The sequence below is a fragment of the Anabas testudineus genome, chromosome 22 (genome assembly GCF_900324465.2).
Source record: "Anabas testudineus chromosome 22, fAnaTes1.2, whole genome shotgun sequence".
NCBI lineage: Eukaryota > Metazoa > Chordata > Actinopteri > Anabantiformes > Anabantidae > Anabas > Anabas testudineus.
Window position 1 is genome coordinate 16,442,903 of NC_046630.1, and position 19,429 is coordinate 16,462,331.

A 19,429-nucleotide genomic window follows, 5' to 3' on the forward strand; every position below is an offset into this window, starting at 1 on the left:
CAGTGTGACAAATCCAGATAGAACTTGGCAAGCCTTGTAAACAAACCGCTGGAAAAAGCTTTCTATCATAACCATCATCCCGGCCATTACTAAGGGAATGAAATACAGTGTATGCTCCAAATGATCTCAGCAACATTCCTTTATTTCTATTTTAAATCAAAAAAAAAAAAAAAAGTGCACCAGTTCTTTCCGCACCTGAAAAAAATTTATGAACAGCGGTGAAGTCCCAGAGCAAACTAAGATTCAAGTACACCCTTTACCTACTTTTCTTCCACACAGTTTTACAAACACCTCTGGTCAACTGTACTGCCAGTATTATAAAAAATCACTGACAGTCCCAAACTTTCTTCATTATTTTACGGCCTAACTGATACATTTATTAAAACAGATACGATCAAAAAGTCTTGGGCTACAAAGTGCACATGCAGTGAACCATCTATCAAAGATCTCATGGCAGTTTAATAACACTAAAACCTGTTTGAGTTTCTGGGCATCAGAAAGTGTTGAAATGTCGCTGCAGAAAAATAATACCAGAATGGATCATTCTCAAACGGATGCCAAAGTGTCCCTGCTATCACGGAAAAAATTACATGGCCTGCACCCTCTTATTCTTTGTATCCAGGAGATGTTAGGTCATGCTGCTGTCCTTCCAGTGATTATTAAAAAAAAAGATGTACGCTGTGCCTCGCATGCTGTGGCAGAGCTGGCAGAACATACTGTTCACCTCAGCAGAGTCATAATGCACCAGCTGCTGTGTGTGTATTGCTTTGTTTCTTGCAGTTTGAAGGTGTTTTCTCTGACTGCAGCAAAATGCAGAAACTGTTGAAACAGCAATCATACAGTAAGATTTATTAGAACTCAAATTGCTGAATAAAACATCAAAATACAGAGTGGTCCAAGCCATACTATTCTTAACCCAAAAGAAGAAGATACTACTAATACTATCAATGTTGCTGTATTCAATCTCAGTAGGGATTGCACATGTTCCAGACACTACTAATACTACAAAGCTTAAATTTATGCTGCAAATCTCCAAACGCTCTGGTAATTATGGTGGCTATAATTCTCCACTCAGCACACTGTGAAGTGGAACTAAGGCCAAGCCTATTCCATATGGCCCTACAGTATGTCTCCCTACAAGCAGTACCAGTTCAGTTGGCTCATCATAAACATAAGTCGTTTAACTTTGTATCAGACGAATTCTGATATTCTTTAAATTGATCATTTATTTCAAACTGGCAAGGCCAGTTCAGAAAAAAACACACAAAGTGTTTTGCGAGCTCCTGAGTTTTCCCACATGTGCAGCATACTTTGACCTAGACTGTAAAGCCAAGTGTCTGACCTTCCACTGAAAGCAGTGATTGGCTCCACAAAGCAACACACCTCATGACCATTGAATTAGAATAAAACTGGTCCAGGTACCAAAAGGGAACAACTCCTACAATACGTCTCAGGTGGCCATATTAACCTTGCAATTATTATAGAAAACCCTGTGTCTAATTATACGTATATGTGAGTAAACTGTTTACGTTTTAACAAAAACTGAACACCACAGTGGAAAAGGCGTCTAAGTGCTGTTGATATAGTTGCATTGCTGTGCTGTGCATGCAAATGCATATGATTGAGTGTGTGCAAAGAGGTTTGGACTATTTAAATGAATTAAACAAATGTATACTCAGAAAAAAGGAAAGAAGGAATAAAAAATACTGGAAAAATAAAAATGAATCCACTGTTTCTGGTCATTAGGATTAGGAATCATAACAAATGTATGAAGCAAATCAAATCTCTTAATCATAATCACATCTCAAAGCTTAACTTCTAACAAATATCAGTCCCAAAGTGAAAAATATTTACTCTGGGTAAACACGTTTATTTGATGGTTCAAAGTCAACATGAAGAACTGAAAGAATCAGATACTTGTTTGCTTTTTTAAATAAATGTAGCAACCCCAATAATCAATAGGACCCTCCTCAAGTTGGTTTAATCAAGTCGTAAAGTCATTGGCTGTCTTTCCATTTCATTTCCATTTGAGTTTTTCCCTCTTCTTGTCATGACTGTTGCTATATTCATCCTGGTTTCCTATCAACCCAGAGGCTTTATAAGTTAATGAAACAAAAGTGCTCATTTCAAATTCCATTTGCCCATTTGTAAATGCATCCCGTGATTAATTTGACCCGCCATACCTATTTCCCGAACAAATCCTCTGGCATCACAGGCATCCTCCAACATCCTCTGCAGAGCTCTACCCACCACAGGAAATCAAGTTAGCATTGACATTATTTCTTTGAAACGCCTACCTTGCTGTGTCTACACATCATGAAAGGAAAACCATGTCATGTATTTGATGGATGCAGGTGTACCGCCAGTCTATGTTGAAAGTGAACTGTAGTCTAAGAAGGCTGCACAGAAATGTGCATCAAACGCGAGAGCTCAAGCCTCTACTTACTGTCCTGACATCCTGACACACAAACATGCTGAGCATGCTGGGAAACCATATGAACGAGTGCATGACGTTTGAATGACACTTGAAAAACTGCTGGGTGTCATTGAAGCCTGATGTTCTGTTACGGGGGGGATTAAAACTGCATTTTAGTGAGTGTTGGCCATTAGATGGCAGAAGAACTTCAGAATAAGGTGAAAGATGCACAGCTACATTGTCATACATGTTAACATCGGCCATGTCTGCCATGACTGGACAACAAATGGAAAAACGCCATATTAAACAGTAACACGTACGCGGAAATTTTGCCTCCAGCAAACAAGTTAATCAAGCTGCAGATCACATGCATTTTCTATGCATCAGTTCATTTATTACTTCAAGTGCACTTTTGTGTGCTGAAAATCCTTCCAGGCGTTGTGAAGATATTTTGTTGAATATTAAAATATTAGCTCGGAGGAAAAAGGTACACAGAAGATGACTGAACGTCATTATTTTAAAAAGCTTTCAAGGCTGTGCGGATTACATTCTATTGACAATAAGGTAAACAATTTTTTCTCAAATGTCAATAAAATGTTACATGGGAAAACGTACTCTGGAGTTTTACGATCTATTTATGATTTCATTCCAGGATGTTCTAAGAGGTCAACATCAGCCGTCCTCTTCCAACTCAATGGCTAATTTACCTTCAGTTTTCCCAACTTGAAAAGTTGGAGATAGCTATAATTGCTTAGTTGGGTATATTCAAAGTTTAAGGAGTTCTGTAAACAGTCTCTGAATGCCATGTCTCTTTTTCTCATTAAAGAAATCATCCCGAATGTTGGTGTTCAGCCAGACTCGCTCCTGCATTCAAGCAGCAAACTGGATGAACAATTAGGCGCACTAATCTCACGAGGGCAAGCCTTTACCTCCCTATGAATAATTTAGCATTTAACCAGCTGAAGCTGATAACAATGAAACGTATTTCCCTCTGCCAAGCGGAGGCTGGAGACGTGCATCTTTGCATTCCCCTGGCAATAGAAGGAGAGAGTAGGCTTTTCCCAAAATGTAATCAGTTTAATGTCTGAAGTCGGCGAATGTGAGAGAACATCAGTTGCGAGAGAAAACCGACGAGCAGTAATGGCGCTCGGAGGTGCCCGTGTACCCAAGGCAAGAGCCCTGACCTTTAAAGTGAATGATTAGGTAACACACGTTCAACTAGAAAACTGCAGGAATACCCCAAACAAGAGCATTCTTGCCCATTGAATAAGTGACTAACCAGGTCAGATTCTTTGATCAGTTTTAAGGCAACAAAGTCATCCACTTCTGCTGGAGTTTTTTTTTTTTTTTTTTTTTTTTTGCAGGTGGCAAACCACAGGTTAGCAGACTATTGTACCTTAAGTTCAGCAACTCATCAAAGAAAGGATGAGAAAAGAACAGCAAGAAGAAACACTTCTCGTGCACAAGTCTAAAGTGCTTAATGAGATGTGTTAGGGGCCAGTTATGCATGTAGTTTTCTCATCAGTCCACATTTTCTGATCAGGTGTTCACAATGGCAACTTTTCCTTTGAGAGGCTTTAGTGCAGTGTTTAGGACCACGTATACGGTCACACTATTGTCTCCAACATACCATGATTTATTCAGCTAGCCTGCCTTGTCTGGAGTGTTTTATGGGGTTGTTTCTAGTTTCTTTAGGTACATAGCTGCAATTAGTCATGTGACAAAAGAAATAAATGGACAGTCATACAAAACACCAACCACATACACTGTCCTATACAAACAAGTGCACTAGAAAACCTTTTTTTGGGGGGGAGTTGCATTGTTTGTTGGTCTACACTGCCTGTGGCTTCCAAATGCCTCGCACACATCATATCACACAAGTGTGTGTTAATGATACTTACTGTTCACATTATTTGCAGAAGAGTGCACTGTGCTCAGAATCAGGGATAAACATCAGTTTACTGGCCAAAGCTGACACTCGAACAGCCCAACAAGCCAAATGTTGATGAGCACCCAGTACTCACCACTAGCAGACTGTCTGACGTCAAGACGATCAGGGGTGAATTAAGTGAAAAACTGAAATAAATGTAACTATTTTAAAGCATTTGAACGTGTCTAATTTATTAAATCAATGCAAATCCCACCACTTCTAAACAACAAATCACTTTCCGTCACTCAGACTGGCATGCAAATTCAAGAAGGCCAGTCTAAGGACAATGGAAGGACAGCCCCAGATGAACACTGAAAGTTGCAATAAAGTTGCCAGAACAATCCATACACTAGATCAATATACCCAGCGGCAGTAGACTTATGAGACTTTGTCATTTGAAGATGAATGCTTCGGCGTGGCCACCGAGACAAAAGTGAGGAGAAATAAAAAACTCAAAGTGAACACTGTTGCCTGCACCCTCAGCAGCATCTGAGGCACCTGTGGTCAGATCGCTGAGGCGCTGCGCAAGCCACAAATAACTCAACCTAAAACAATAACCTGAGAGAAGAAATGGCCTATTTGTCATCCTTGAAGTATTATTGATGTGCTGGATCCATCCCAACGCCGATCGGGGTTTGCCTCAGCACATCTGGCATCCCTCTGCAAATTAAAAGACAGGCGCCACCAGGACAGAAAAGGTCCCTTCAGCCCCTGGGGTGGCACGTATGCCTCATTATGTGACTGTCTAAAAGTGCTCCACGGGCCCTGACTTAATCTGAACTCACGCAGACACCTACGTCAGCAACAGAGCTATGATGAAACTTCTGCATGCTTTTGGTCTGGGACTGTTTTTCATGGTTTGAGTTTCATAATTCAATAAATGAAAGAATTAATTCTAGAGCACAGAATAATAGTATTTTTATAAAGTGGACATTTACTTTGTGGCAACAGTTTGGAAAAGGCTCCAATCCTTTTAAATGTAACCATTCTTATAACTTGATCGCTGGTGAGGTTATGTCCAGTGATTGTGGTGTAGAAGGCAGAGCTGGTTGTTCCCTAATCACAGGCTTATGGTTCGGTCCCCACTTTTCCTGCTCTTGTGTTCTGTAAATTACATACAGCATTAATCGACTCATTTACTTAAAACTGTGCACTCAAATATTTGCAATGATGTTATTGAGGAAAAAACCTTGTCCTCTGATGAAATTGAATCTGTCTGTAAATCTAGGGAAGGTATATGATATATGCAATATGACATAATAAAAAAAAAAAAAATGATGACACAACAAATCTGTATCTGTGAAAATTCGTATGAAGTTATGAGAAATGGGATATGTGTTAAATGACCCAGAATATGCTTTATATGTTATTATTTACATACATACATTATTTACATATACATTTAGCTTTAGCCACACTCGTGGCGTTCTCTCATCAGATTCATGAGGTAGGCACCTGGGATGGTTTTACAGTTCAAAGTGTGTCTAAACTACTAAATGGTAGTTTAATATTTGAATGGTTATGTTTGTCATGGTTTACATCTGTTTCCATTCATGCATTGTTTACTCCCTAACCTGCCTTCACTTTTTTTTCCACAGTGCCTGCATGTGTTACTGTGTAAGTATTGATTAAGTATTGTTTATTGTCATTGTCAGTTAAGGGTATGATGACCCGTGTGGCCAGGGGGCGGGGCCTGGAGCTTCAGGTGGGGGGGGGGGGGGTCCGCTGTGACTTGTCTTTCTCACCAGAGGAGGCTGCAGGATGACAGAGGAGAGCGAGCACTTGACTCCCCTCTGTGAGCCGTGTGCGGCGGACACAGTCACACACGGCTGCTGCCAAACACACTTCTCTTGTTTTTCTCCCTCTTCAAACTCGGAGCAGAGAGCTGGGAGAGCTCAGAGGAAGGTAAGACTTCAGCTTTTGATTTCTCTTCTCTCTTCATTCCACGACATACTTCACTGCCTGAGTGACTTCTCATTTCCATAATGGATCATTATGGTTATTTTTGATTATTTTTAATCAGGAAGGGCGTGCTGTGATTGCTTTTGTTTTTATAATAGGCCACGGATGAGCCCATTGTGGAAATTGCTTCATTTCCACCATCAGTTGTTTATGCTAATTTATGCACACTAAAGTTCAGGGTTTGTTTATTTCATGCATTCTTAAAAAGTGCTCAAACGTGGACAAAACAGAGTAAATATTGATTTTTATATTCATAATGAAAAACTAAAGGCTGCTGCCTTTTGCAGCTTAATTTAGATTCATATTCAGAACCTTTCTTTTCAACAGGTAGGCCGTCTTGATCTAATAAGATGGAAAATGGTAAGTAAATATTTGGATTTTATATATTTAAAGGTAAGGATGAATGTTTCTAATAGTAAAATTTAACACTTTTATTCCCTGGGATTTATATTTGGGGATAAATAGATAGTGTAGCAGGTTATGTATAAGCTTGATAAAACACAATGATAAATGTAATGATGGTATTGAACTAGAAGCTCCAAGGCAATGACGATTATATAGTGCGTTCTAGAAATGGACTACAGTTCATCTCGGAAGTGCATTGCATCAGAGACCTGACACAGTCTGTTATATTATAGTAGAGACTCCTGCACTCTGCATTGGCAGCAGAAGAGACACGTAGGAAATTCATGTGTTTACTTGAAGAGATTGTTGGTTTTCATTCGAGACATTGTGGCTCGTTGGAAACTTATTCCATTAAGATAAAAAGGCAAATATACATTGGTTCCAGCTTCTCCAATGTTGCTTATCTAGCTTCCAAATTGTTATAGAAAATTGAATTTTGCTGGGGTTTTGGAGAGGTGGTCAGACAAAACAAGCAACGCAAGAAATTGGATCCATGTGCTCTGGAACTGATCATGGGAATAGTCATATTTTTAGACATTTCATCATAATCTAGGCTAAAAAAAAACTGTTACTGGCAGGCCTTATGTAAAACACACAATGACAAACTGCAGGGCTGTGTACCTATGTTATAGAGTGATAGCAAACATAAACGTACTGCTGTAAGAGAAACGTGACTTAATCTGCTGCATGACTAAAAAACCATGTGAAAAGGCTTAGATTAATATTGTGAATATTACACTTGTGATAATAATGTCCTTTGCCTCTGAACTGCTGTTCTGATTCAATATGCCCTTAGTCAGGCTACATTAAGCCATTTAACACGCTCACTAATATTCTGTCTCATGAAACAAAAGCCTAATTATGATTCCAATCATAGATTTAATTGGCCACCTTGTTTCATTTCTGTCATGGTCACTTATAGTGAGGAGGAAAGTTTTTCAAGGGCACAGCACCATCTTTCCATGAGAGCCAATAATGCAGTAACCTGAGTGGGAGACCTTTAGATTTCTGATGTAAATTGGAGGGTAATGATGTTCTCTGAGATAGCTTTTAAGCCAATACTATCTGCACAGAGTGAAGGATGTACTGAATGCAAGCTCACTGTTGGACAACTGAAAGAAAATACCTTCAGGTTTGCACATAGTGATGATTACCATCTATTAATCTCTACAGCATGTTGAGTTAATACAATATCAGAAAATAGTGACGTAGAGTTGACATCTTCAACTCTGTTAGGAAATTGCATATAAAATAATTATATTTAAGAAGATATAATGACCAAATCTTTACCATTCACCATAGAGTTTACAATGGCCATAAATGAATCTGTTACCACAGTGTTTAATTGAATTCCCTAATGCAGGTTATTTCAGGTGATTAGAGCAGAAAACACCAAAGTTTTCCTACCCATCTCAGTCTGTATGCGAGGGACAGACACCAGACATGTGTCCTGTTATCTAAGAATATGATAGAAAGATGAAATCTCTGTGAAAATAAGGTTGTAAATATGAGGGAGGTTTAGCTAGAATTGCTTTTTAAATACACCAATTACTCAAATGGCATAGAGAGACTTGGTCACCCAACTCCAGGGTACAGCAATGAAGATTATGAGTTTAAATAACAGGAACAGTTTCTAATGCAGCCTGATAAACCCAACAGAATAAAGTCCAACAGACATAAGGCCTCCTCCAAGAACATATTATTATTACTATTATTATTTCAGACTGATTAGTGCCACTTGTGAGCCAATGAGATTTGATCATTAGTATATTTAGCACCTCTGCTGGTTTAATGCCAGAATTAGGCTTTTGTAATAATAGTAAATTACATATAAATAAAAATTACAAAAGTAGAGAAAAAGAAGAATTTCACACTGACAAGCTTTAAATATGCTGTCTGCGCTGTCTGAGTTTAGGAAACAGAAACAACACATTTAACAGAGTGAGTGAGTCATGGAAGTAGAAAATAACATTACGTTGGTTTTGTCAGCACTGGAGCAGAGGCTGTCTATGGATCATCTCTATGAACAAAGGTGCACAGCATATTAAAGCAAGCAAGCCAGTAAGCCAGGTTCAATTGAGCCAATTCACTTTCATACACCCTGTCTGACAGATAATTAAAACAACAGCCCACTGCTTGGCCAGACAACCGTATGCTGCAACGTTCACAATAGCAGGACACGACCTACACTATCAAAGGCTTCAGACAATAAATAAATAAAGCTGCACAGGTTCCGCTTCTTATCCAGAGCTACAGTAATTTACAGCCGTAATTGGAACAATTATAGTACTGTGCTGCTTCCTAAATCCAGATTAATACTGAGACTAAATAACATTTGCATGTAACAACTCTTCTGAATGGTTACTCACAAGTGTTTCAGGAATTTTAGCCAGCACAGACAGATTGAGAATAAATATTTAAAGAAGAAGTGGCACCACCCTTTTAACTTGACTGATTTCCACGGTTTAGGATTCTCATTTGTGACTCGGGTAAGACTGAAAATGTGAGTGAGAGGAAAAGCAACAAGACAGGCAGGCAGCAGGTTTCCTGTCTGCTTGTCTAGTTTCCCCAGGGCTCCGTGTACCTCAGTGAAGGAGAAATGGCTTAAATTGAAAACTCTCAACACTCGTCACACAGTCGGTGACGTCTGACAGTTCTACAGTGAGAAAGCCGGTGCTCGGCGAGAAAATGTTGAAACACACTGACGTGAATTCTGAAAAATGCAGGGAGGCAGAGCATTAAAGGTGCAGGTTAATTTGTAGGTTTCAAATGGTCACATGATCTCACTGCCTGTCTGTTTTTGAATTAGTGTAGGTACCTACCGTGAAGAAAAAAACCTGACAATGATAATACCTCCACTGTTTAAATGTCACAGCATGTCGTGTCTGTTTTGGAAATTGTGTGGGTATCTCATTACTGCCCGTGCCCTCTTGTCAAAACACAAGCAGCACGTTTGCATTGCGCCTGATAATCCTCCTCCTTTCCTGGAGGAAGAAAATTATGAATAGCGGGCGCCAAAAGCTCGCAGGATGGTGCTGGGAGAAGGTGGGAAGGCAGTCAATAATGGAACAGACAGAAAAGGTCATTTCATACATCTTATAACACTTCGCCGTTTTGTCACGGCGCTGCTTTCACCTCACCAACCCCTTTCCATACTAACACGTGTATGAATGAAACATGAAGTGGAAGGACCATGTAGAGATGTGTTTGATGTGTCTTCTCGGCCCTGGGGCGAGCGCCAACGCAGCCCATGCAAATGTTCTTTTTGTGTTACTGCACTGTATGTGGCATACAGATTGAATGCTTTTAATTTCTTGAATAATCTTATTTTATCTTTGTTTAAAATCATTCTTTCTACTGTATTACCCCAGTTAGGATAAAGCCATGTCCTGTTCGACAGTCCTCAAGCATAAGTGGTTTGGGGAAATAAACTTTGCAGATGCAGCAAATCTCTTTTCGCAGATGCACTTCAACCTCCGAGAAATCTCATTACAACCAAATATATAGTTTTCCAAATATCACTACATTAAGCCATTCAGCTAAAACAATCAGAGATATCCATTCACTGCCTATTTCATTTCAATTTGCCCTCTGGCCACCGACGTGGAAATTCCAGCATCAAGTGTTTACCCGGGTGAATTTCGTTCTGCCTCGCAGTGGGATGTGCGGCGAGAAAAGCCTTTGATCCCGCATGAACATATGACAAGCATGACTCCAAAGGCTTTATCACGGCTGCTTTTCATTTCTTTTTCTTTTTTCTTTTTTTTTTTTTTGCCTCACCGGTGTTTATCTCACACTGTGACATCCCAGATCTGCAGCACGTACACTTAGAGTGGTACTGAGTAGGACGACCGGCGGCCAAAGCTTTCGGCGTGGAAATTTAGTGCCCTCCTCAAGGTTCAATTCTTGGCCTGTCATGCGGTGGTTGAGTTAGGGCGCAGCTTGCAGACACAAGACCCTCAAGAAAGCCGTCACAGGCTGCTGCTGAATGTCAGCTCTGCGTTCATTTATCTTTGTAGTCCCTGCATGGGTGGCTGGTTTTCTCATAATACCACCGATGATTTCTTTTTACAGAGGAGTATCATCATTGCCTCTGTGGTGTCCTTGTCTTTACCTCTATCTTCCATTTTAATTTTCTCTTACGACTCCTGCCACCTTTACTGCTCCAGAACACTCCAAAGATGTTTTCCTTTAATCGAGCTACCTGAATAAGTTAAATAAAGATCAAGCAAAGATTAGATACTTCACTTTTTACATTTTTGTTCTGTCAGCTTTTTACTTACACAAGCAAAAATACAAACCAGACGCAATGTTTTTTGGTTGAAAAGGAAATTGTGGGTGCTACGTACTTCCCACAGTCATAACTGCTGTTTTCTAAACTGCAGTTGTGATGTGAAGGAAAAATAATGTGAAAATAGAAAGGCTTTAGCCTGAGGGATATTTTTACCTTTTAATCATAGCTAGTTGCTCTGTAATGATTTTTTTGAGCAATTTCCCTTTGATGGGTTCTACTTGTGGTGTGAAGTTGCTGTTTGTTCTATCTCTGCCAAAGAAAGCACAGCACATCTGAATGTGTTGTTAAATATCCTCTATCTCCTTTCTTGTTTTAACAGGTTTTCTGCAATTAAAGCCTTTAGGCATGGCTGAACATGACATCCCACCCTTAAACCAATTAGCCATTTAAGCTTTTCTGGACTCTGGACTTTTCATTGACAACCTGAGGCAATGACAACTGTGGCCAAACTCACGTGGACAATGAAGTCTTGGCAAGAACTGCAGCGTCTGAAGATTAATTACAGGAGCTTTTTATGCAGCAGGAAAGGCTTTTATTTCCTGCATTAGGACGAGCAGAGAAAGGCAGAGGGCTGAGGCTGTAGCAGCTGAGGAACACTTGTGCCATGGCTGTGCCAGACCTCTGCAAGACTCTTAACAACTTGATGCATCCAACAGATTGTAATGGTTCCTGCTGAGAACATGAGTGTTTTCTCTGCCGCAGATCACTGTCCAAACTGCAGCTCCTCTGCCCACCCACAGGTAGATGTAGCCAAAGCGGTGGTTTTGGGAATGGTGCTGGTGGTGTTTGCTGTGTTCGGGGTCCTTGGCAACATCCTGGTCATCCTGTCAGTGTTATTTCACCACCACTGGCGCTCTGTCACGCACTACTTCATTGCCAATCTGGCAGCAGCAGACCTGCTGCTCAGCTCCGCCGTCCTGCCCTTCTCCGCCACCTCAGAGGCTCTCGGCAGATGGGTGTTTGGCCGGTCCTTCTGCAGCGTCTGGGCAGCCCTGGATGTCCTCTGCTGTACTGCGTCCATCCTCAGCCTGTGTGTGATCTCTATCGACCGCTATCTGGCCGTCAGCTACCCCCTGCGTTACCCTGCTATAGCTACTGGACGACGAGGCCTGACAGCAGTGGCTGCTCTCTGGGGACTTTCTGCAGCTATATCTGTTGGCCCTCTGTTTGGCTGGAAGGAGCCTGACCCAGAGGATGAAACGGTGTGCCGAATTACAGAGGAGCCTGGCTACGCCTTGTTCTCAGCATTAGGATCATTCTATATTCCTCTGGCCATCATCCTGGCTATGTACTGTCGCGTGTATACTGTGGCAAAGAGAGAGACAAAAACCTTCAGAAAGGGCAGTAAGGGAAAAGGAGTTGAGACGGAGGGAGTGATGCTGAGGATTCACAGGGGGAACGCTGCTCAGACGGGGAAACAGGTGGAGGACGAGGGGACAGAGAGGCATAAACGCTCCACCTTTTCCCTGCAGAGGCTGATGAAATTCTCAAGAGAAGAGAAGGCAGCCAAGACTCTTGGCATTGTTGTCGGGTGCTTTATTATGTGCTGGCTTCCTTTTTTCCTGGTTTTACCCATCGGTAGGTAATTCCCAAGCTCCTCTTCTGCTCTGAACTTGACATGACCCCAGTTTATGCCCTCTCTCTTTATATATTTAAGTCACAAAATGTTTGCTTATTCTAAAAAGATAAATCCCTGACAATCAGTCAAAAGTCCAGAAGGCTGTTTAACAACACTTCATGTTGTTTCAAATGTTTTTGCAGAATCCTCAAAGCCTCTTACGTCCACCTGGACCGAAAAATATTCTATCTGCAGCAGATTTGTAGCCCAAAGCGTGAATGAATTGCAAATTAACTTTTATTATCAGATAGTCTTGTGTTATTTTATATTTTAAGACACAAAGCAAGATTTAAATGTCTTAATGTGTGTAAAAAAAAAATATATATATATATATATATATATATATATATATATATATATATATATATATAATTTATTTTAAAAAATGTACTTAATTCATATATTGATCTATCTGTAGTTGTGTTTTTATTTTATTGATGCCTACTTTAAACATATTAAATATTAATTTAAATTGATTATAGGAATCAAAACTCATTACAACTATGTGTAAATATGTTTTTGCAGTAAAATTTCAGTGTAAAAAGAATTTCAGCTAACAGTATGAGCAGCTCAGGAAAAGGTAAGTGCCACCTAAGATATTCTCAGTTCTATGTTTAATTAATTGTCAGACTCTGTCAGAGAACAGTGATGTTATCATGTTTTAGATGTAAGTGGGGACAGAAACTAAGCATTGTGAAACCTAATCTAAAATCTTAATTGCTTTTGAAATAACTCTTATGGCTTGAGTGAGATAAGTGATCATGAGGCCAATGTGTATTTAAGGGTAATAGTCTGCCAGCACCTCCCGGATCACAGATGGTGAGATTACTTCTGAAAAATCAGTTTGGTTACACAAACTGTAATCTTACTGAAGGTGGCAAGACTTGTGTCATATGGAGATGTGGATCAAAACACATCATCTAGACAAATACACTGCCCGTCCAAACAAAAAGAAAAAGTCACCACCTTGATTTAACTGAGCAAATAGGTAAGAGCCTCCCATTGGATAATTATTGCATGAATGATTATTTTCAGCTGGCAACAAGTTTTCTTTTAACTGAGACAGTGAGTAGCTTCTGATTTCTTAGGACACATCCTGTGGTCGTGGAAAAGATGTCTGATCTGTTTCAGAAGGCTCAAATTATTGGCATCAAGCAAAGAAAACATCTAAAGAGATTGATGAAACTACTAAAACTGAGTTAAGAACTGTCCAATGGAAGAAGGTCATGTGGTCTGATGAGTCCAGATTTACCCTGTTCCATAGCGATGGGAGCATCAGGGTAAGAAGAGAGGCAGGTGAAATGATGCACGCATCATGCCTAGAGTCCAGACCTTAACCCCATTGAGAATCTTTGGGATGTGCTGGAGAAGACTTTGCTCAGCGGTCCGACTCTCCCATCATCAATACTAGATCTAAATAATGCCGCTCTGAATGGGGATAATTGCTGAGACGTTGCAGAAGCTTATTAAAACGATGCCATGGTGAATGTGTGCTGTAGTCAAAGTGTGAGTGTGTGACTTTTTTTTTGGACGGGCAGTGTATGATGTGTTATCTTTTTCATTTATAACTGGCCATATTGAAGACCCAGTGTTTAATACAAGTGTAAACAGATGGTTTGCTGTACTGAAGACTGGAGGCTGTTGGCTCTCCTGAACTGATTAACAGGTCTTTTAATACAGGGATTAACACAACACAGTAAGCAAATCTAAGTTAATATACTTTAGTTGGACAAAACAAATACAAACTCGACCTATTGGCTTTTTTCGAAGCTTCAAGCCGTGTCACATGGTCTCCGTTTGCAGTTGCCATTGAAACCTTTATACAGGGTCTGAAAATAGCTTTTCGAGTCACTGGCCAAGGTTAAACCAATAAAATACAGCAACCAAGCAGATTTTTTTTACCACACAAATTATTGTCTCACATACATTTGCCTCCGTTTTTTATTGAGATAATAAGGCACGTTGAAAACAAAAAGTGAAGAGAATTTATTATAATATGTCTAATTTTATTAAATTCCTAATTGAATTAAAAGTTAAAAGCCAGAATACAACTCAATAACTCTGCACTTACTGTTTCCAAAGTACAGACTGAACGTAGCAGCACATGTGCATGAAGCCAATTGTGCTAATCCATTTAGCATATATTGAGATATTTCACTAAATAAATGCACACTTTGACCTGCTGGTGTTACAGAGAAGTACAGGGAATCTCCAACGTGTCTGTCGTAAAGCCTGTGGGTACCATAAATGTCCAAACCAAATTCCAAGGCAATCCGTAAACAGCTGTTGAGATATGTCCATATGAGCATTATATTTGTAGATCAAACCGCAGCCCTCCGTGAGTTAGTGCTGCTGCTCCAACTGTTGTGACACAAAAGCTGTTTCGGCCTGAATCATTTGTATAATGTTACTTCGCGATGCGTTTTGCTCTAGGAACAGGCCATCAGGCTCTCCTTCCCTTACGTGCCTCAAATCTGGTGCTCTCCTTTCTCAGAAGGGACATGAAGAAATTCAATTACAAGCAACCAAACAGACCAAATAAAACATCACACTGGAGCAGAGTGGGCTTCCACTGTGAGATGAAATGGAATGAACCAAACGATGGCTCCCTCCTATGAAAGCTATTACAGATAACAAGCATGAGGTTTAATGGACTGTAATGCTAGGAGGCATCCTCAGTCACCCTGTAGCCTCCCAAGGCAGACAGTCATCGGAGGATAGTTATGCATTTCAATTCAGACAGACCTTCACGGCTCAAAGCACAGCACTCATTCAAGCTCTGGGGCAATGATAGTCTGAGATTCCCAGACTGAGGGTGTGAAAAACCACTGAATATTTTATTTTGTATTTTTCCGTTAGCTCTTCAGATGGAAAGAGTGTTTTGTGCTGAAGTGCATGGCGGCCGCCTGTGTTTCACTGCAGGCTCAACCATACTGGTAGAGCTTGTACAGTATGTTTACCAAGATCATAAAAAGAGGTGACAGTTCATCTGTTGCACCAGACAGTATATAAAGCTGCTGAGAAGCATTGCTTTTTTTATTTCTATCTGGAAAGTTAACTTTAATTAAACAACTGTTATTTATAAAATATTCTGGCTCGTTTCAACTTTGCTCTTTGGTTTTTTAGGTTTTTCTGATAATAGTGGTAACAATCATGAAATACAGCTAAAGGATTATAGCCTCTCTGGTCCAAGAGCGATCACTCTCCATCTGATCTGATTTCCTGCAACTTATTGTTTTTTTCATGCATGCATGAGACCTCCAAAGACTCATTATTGTAACTATGTATGGATGATATGCGCATACATCTTCTCCAAACAATATTTCCAAATGTCATTTTATCAACAAGGCGAGTTATTTAAAGGTGGAGTTTCTGTAAACAAATATACAGATTCTGTGGTTTTTCACTAAAACTAAAACACGTTGTGTGCACCTCAGTGTTACAGTGAGAACAGGATATATTACCCAAATATGACACCTAAATTTGATCCAACATGTCGTTTACTGACTGCTTTAACAGCCTCTACTTGTCTGAAAAAGTTTTTTTTTTTTTTTGTGCCTGGCTTCAGGAACTTGCTCCCATACAGCTACAACATCATTAGTGATATCCCACACTGATACTGGGTGATAAAGCCTAAGGCCAAATGGGTAAAACCATTTCTTTGTGTGCCTGGCTTTGTGCACGGGAGCATTGTCGTGTTGAAATATAAAAGGTTCGAACACTCACTATTTAAAGATTTGCTATAAAAATTGACACAATCAAAACTGATTGAACACAGAATTTAAACCTTTTTTATAATCAGAATTGAAAGCAGTGTTAAGTTTTGACAGGTGTTTTTGGTTTTTCCTGGTTTGAGTGCTGCATTAGTTTCTCTTTTCATTCCTATTTAATTTGTGTCTCTTGTGTTCTCTAGGATCGATTTTCCCATCCTATAAACCCTCTGAAACCGTCTTTAAAATAACCTTCTGGCTGGGTTACCTCAACAGCTGCATTAACCCCATTATCTACCCATGCTTCAGTCGGGAGTTCAAGACAGCCTTCCACAATGTGCTCCGCGGCCGCTGCCTAAAAACTGCCAAACCACAAGGACACATCACCTGTCATTACTCCAATTCAGGCACCCCTTCCAATGCCCCTGATCCCTCAGTCCAAGCTGGTGTTGCTGTTTCCTCGTGGTGTTGCTACAGACCCCTGTCAGCTTCCTCATCATCCGTTGGTGGTCCAGATCAGGCTCAAAGTGCACCCATCCAGAGTAAGAGACTCCTGAAGGCGTGGTGTTTCTCTGCAAGCCAGACTCCGATCCCACAGAACGCCTCTAGTCAGGGATCGGCCAAGGTCTTACGCATTTCTCTTGGCATAACAGGAGAGGATGTTTGATTGGCACACTGAAGCCATGTCGGATTTCTGAGCGATCAGTGTTGGGCATCGGTGTATGGACACCTTTTCATTATATTCCTCAGAGGCATCACACTGCGGGGGACGACATCTCTCCCGAGCATGAAGGCGATAACTCTGTTGCCTTAAGGCTTCTTGCCAGTTTAAAAACCTAGAGTGTCAAATAAAACATGACTTGGGAAAATGAATGAATAATATTTTGTCTTCACTTAACAGCTGCACTACTGAGCTCCTCTTGAACAGGGCACTATGTGTCAAAATGTTCAAGAGGAGCTGCTCATGGGCCAGAGTGGTGAAACATGAGCCCACAGAGAGTTATAGAAAAAACATAAAAACACTGACCTCTTTGTTTAAAAATTGAAAGCCAAAAAGTCGTTTTTGTAATTATGGACACTAGGTCGGTAAGGATAACCATCTGCACTTGAGGAGGGATAAAAGGGATAATAGCGATCTTATTGAAATGACATTGTAAAAGAACTCCAGAGACATGATTTCTTTGAACATTAGTTGTATTTCTGCAGATTGCACAAAAGCCCCTAAGGATGAGACACTCATACCAGAATAATTAGCATTCATCGACAGCTTTGAGAAAGTGGAACCGGGTGTTTGAGTGCACTACATGTGACCCCTGTTTTAAAGGAACTGAACACTAAAACCTGTCACACAGATTCAGAAGTTATTGTTATTGCATGACTGTGAAACCTCCTAATACACTACAGCACAGTCTAAGAGAAGCTTTCAGTGCTACCTCTCTGCAGCATTTAATGTTCAGTTTAAATTTTTTGTTGCCCGTATGAAAGATGCCTCGATTCAGCTTTTAATGTTGGACATCGACGCCTTTGCTGTTAAATAAGTCAAAAGATGTCAGGTTTTGTGATTGTTGTGGTCGTTACTGATGCATAAACGATTCTAGCAGAAAACGTGTGAGCGCTTTGTTCATCTGTAATTTAAAGCTGGATGTTGTTTTCAAAGCTGTTTTTTGGCCACTAGGTGGCAGAGGAGTTCCAAAACAATCTGACAGACACACAGCCCTGACATGTTATCACCTTACAGAGTTGTTAATATCTTTATATGGAGAGACACAAGGCTATGTTTCACATTTGTGTTGCTATCTATCAAGTTCCCAGCTCCCAAAAAAGTAAATCTAACTCCTAATTAGTGTAGTGTTTAGTGATTTTAGTTATTTGGTGGTGGCCAGAGAGTCAACAGGAAGTTGAATTGAAATGCAATTTGAAACATAAACTGCTCAAATAAAAAGTGGTTAAATTATTAAATGATGTCCCAACAGTGCAGGGTAACATTCCTGTTTATATACCTGTAGCGAAGACAGCCACTGGCATTTCTCTGGTTTGATATAACTATGGATCAAGTTACTGCAAGGCAGGAGTGAGAAACATATTTTCCTCCATTGCAGAGTGGGTGTCCAGAATGTAAAAGTTGACATTATGAAAAGGATATTTATTTTGAAGTAAGAAAATCTGCTGAAATAAAAACTGCAGAAATTATACATTGCTATAGCCTTTAACAGAGAGTGAGTCTATCAGTCTAGCATGATGAGCTCGAACAAGAATGGGAGCAAGAGGAAACTCCATTCAATTAATTACATTAATAACATTACAGCAAAAACAGAAAGCTACACAAAGGCTAGCTGTAGGGTTTTTTGTTTTCTATTATGTTCTATGAATGTATGGTCTGGCAGCTTGCTCTTTGTCTTTTTTTAAATGAGGTGCTCTCAATAATTAGCAAAATAAAGCTCAACATGTCAAATTAATGTGTGTTTCATTTAAAAGAAAAACATAAAAAATCATTACAAACATTGATTAATAGCTCTAAAAATATATCTTGGTTGTCTTATGGACTTAAAAGTTGACACGTTTCTTCTTAGCTATTAATCCAGAAAGAGTTGTTTTGCTGTGCTGTTCCAGGATTAAAGGCATTTTAAGACTGTACAGACGGCATAACAGTGATGAATACCTGAGAACGCTTATCTATAAAATGCAGGATGGTGGAAGAATTTCTCGAAGACAAATCATTTGTCATTTTTCACTCACTGAAGGTTAGGAAGTTTCTAAAGAAAGAAGAGTTTCCTTCATTCTGCAGTGCTGTTTGGAATTTGTACTTGTAACAGTGGCATTATGCACAGCACACATTCAGGAGGAGGATGTTTCAATTTAATCTGTAAACTCCCACATTTTACGGTTTAATGTAACCACTAAACTGTCTTAAACAACTAATTGACATGCAGCTCTGGTTTCAATTTATGCAGCCATTCACTTAATGCTACACTGCATTATACAGCAACAAGTAAATAGTCTCCACTTAAATACTTAAATAAAGTCTGTTTTTCTACCTTCTCAGTGCTTCTCATGCACCCATTCACACAACTTTCAGTGCAGTGTCTTTGTTAAG

At 39.9% G+C, this 19,429-nt stretch overlaps 1 protein-coding gene across 2 annotated transcripts; it reads left to right on the plus strand.

The window, feature by feature from the left end:
• The first annotated feature begins 6,111 nt into the window (after positions 1 to 6,111).
• Positions 6,112 to 18,773, plus strand: adra1ab (adrenoceptor alpha 1Ab). 2 transcript variants are annotated; one of them, XM_026340407.1, is made up of 4 exons: positions 6,112 to 6,251; positions 6,636 to 6,668; positions 11,327 to 12,585; positions 16,539 to 18,773. In XM_026340407.1, exons 3-4 carry the CDS (start codon positions 11,670 to 11,672, stop codon positions 17,000 to 17,002), a joined length of 1,380 nt encoding a protein of 459 aa, XP_026196192.1. In that variant the 5' UTR covers positions 6,112 to 6,251; positions 6,636 to 6,668; positions 11,327 to 11,669; the 3' UTR covers positions 17,003 to 18,773. The 2 variants fall into 2 exon arrangements, with proteins under 2 accessions (XP_026196192.1, XP_026196193.1); XM_026340408.1 differs by lacking the exon at positions 6,636 to 6,668.
• Positions 18,774 to 19,429: the final 656 nt, after the last annotated feature.

Excerpts from the sequence above, each read along its gene's own strand:
- adra1ab (XM_026340407.1), top strand. The coding sequence starts at position 11,670 with ATGGTTCCTGCTGAGAACATGAGTGTTTTCTCTGCCGCAGATCACTGT. Across the intron at positions 12,586-16,538 it reads TTTCCTGGTTTTACCCATCG|GATCGATTTTCCCATCCTAT; the intron begins GTAGGTAATTCC and ends TGTGTTCTCTAG.